We start from the raw sequence: 818 nt of genomic DNA on the forward strand, positions 1-818 counted from the left end.
CCCTGACCGGTCTGTCCTCAACGGGGGCAGTGCCACTGCCCCTGGACAGGCTGTCCCTAATGGGGACAGTGCCACTGCCCCCAGCTGGGCTGTCCCTGACAGGGACAGTGGCACTGCTCCTGCCCGGCCTGTCCCCACTGCCACTGGCCCTGGGTGACCTGTCCCTGATGGGGACAGTGCCACTGGCCCTGGGCGAGTTGTCCCTGACAGGGACAGCGGCACTGCTCCTGCCTGGCCTGTCCCCACTGCCACTGGCCCTGGGTGACCTGTCCCTGACAGGGATGGTGGCACTGGCCCTGCCTGGCCTGTCCCCACTGCCACTGGCCCTTGGTGAGCTGTCCCTGACAGGGACGGTGGCACTGGCCCTGCCCGGCCTGTCCCCAGCGGTGGCACTGCTCCTGGATGAGCTGTCCCTGACAGGGACGGTGGCACTGCTCCCTCCCAGCCTGTCCCCAGCGGTGGCACTGCTCCTGGATGGGCTGTCCCTGATGGGGACGGTGGCACTGCCCCTGACCAGCCTGTCCCCAGCGGTGGCACTGCCCCTGGATGGGCTGTCCTTAACAGGGACGGTGGCACTGCCAGGGACTGGCCTGTCCCCAGCGGTGGCACTGTCCCTGACCGGCCTGTCCCCACTGGCCCTGGGTGACCTGTCCTTCATAGGGACAGCGGCACTGCCACCAGCTGAGCTGTCTTTGATGGGGACGGTGCCACTGCCCCTGCCCGGCCTGTCCCTGATGGTGCCACTGCCCCTGCCCAGCCTGTCGTCAGTAGTGCCACTGTCTCTGGGTGACCTGTCCCTGATGGGGACGGTGCCACTG

General features: G+C 68.3%; 1 protein-coding gene across 26 annotated transcripts in view; it reads right to left on the minus strand.

The window, feature by feature from the left end:
- RFX5 (regulatory factor X5) overlaps nt 1-818 on the minus strand; it is a 10,253-nt gene that overhangs the window by 1,407 nt on the left and 8,028 nt on the right. For 15 of the 26 annotated variants that reach the window (XM_042020270.1, XM_042020260.1, XM_042020277.1 and 12 more), the window contains one exon: nt 17-791. In XM_042020270.1, the coding sequence (XP_041876204.1) occupies nt 17-791 (775 nt within the window). The remainder of the gene's footprint in view (nt 1-16; nt 792-818) is intronic. The other 11 variants (XM_042020285.1, XM_042020284.1, XM_042020283.1 and 8 more) reach the window with 5 other exon arrangements.

The sequence above is a fragment of the Corvus kubaryi genome, unplaced genomic scaffold (assembly GCF_017639235.1).
Source record: "Corvus kubaryi isolate FWS band 111438036 unplaced genomic scaffold, C.kubaryi_AGA036_p1.0 36938, whole genome shotgun sequence".
Lineage (NCBI taxonomy): Eukaryota > Metazoa > Chordata > Aves > Passeriformes > Corvidae > Corvus > Corvus kubaryi.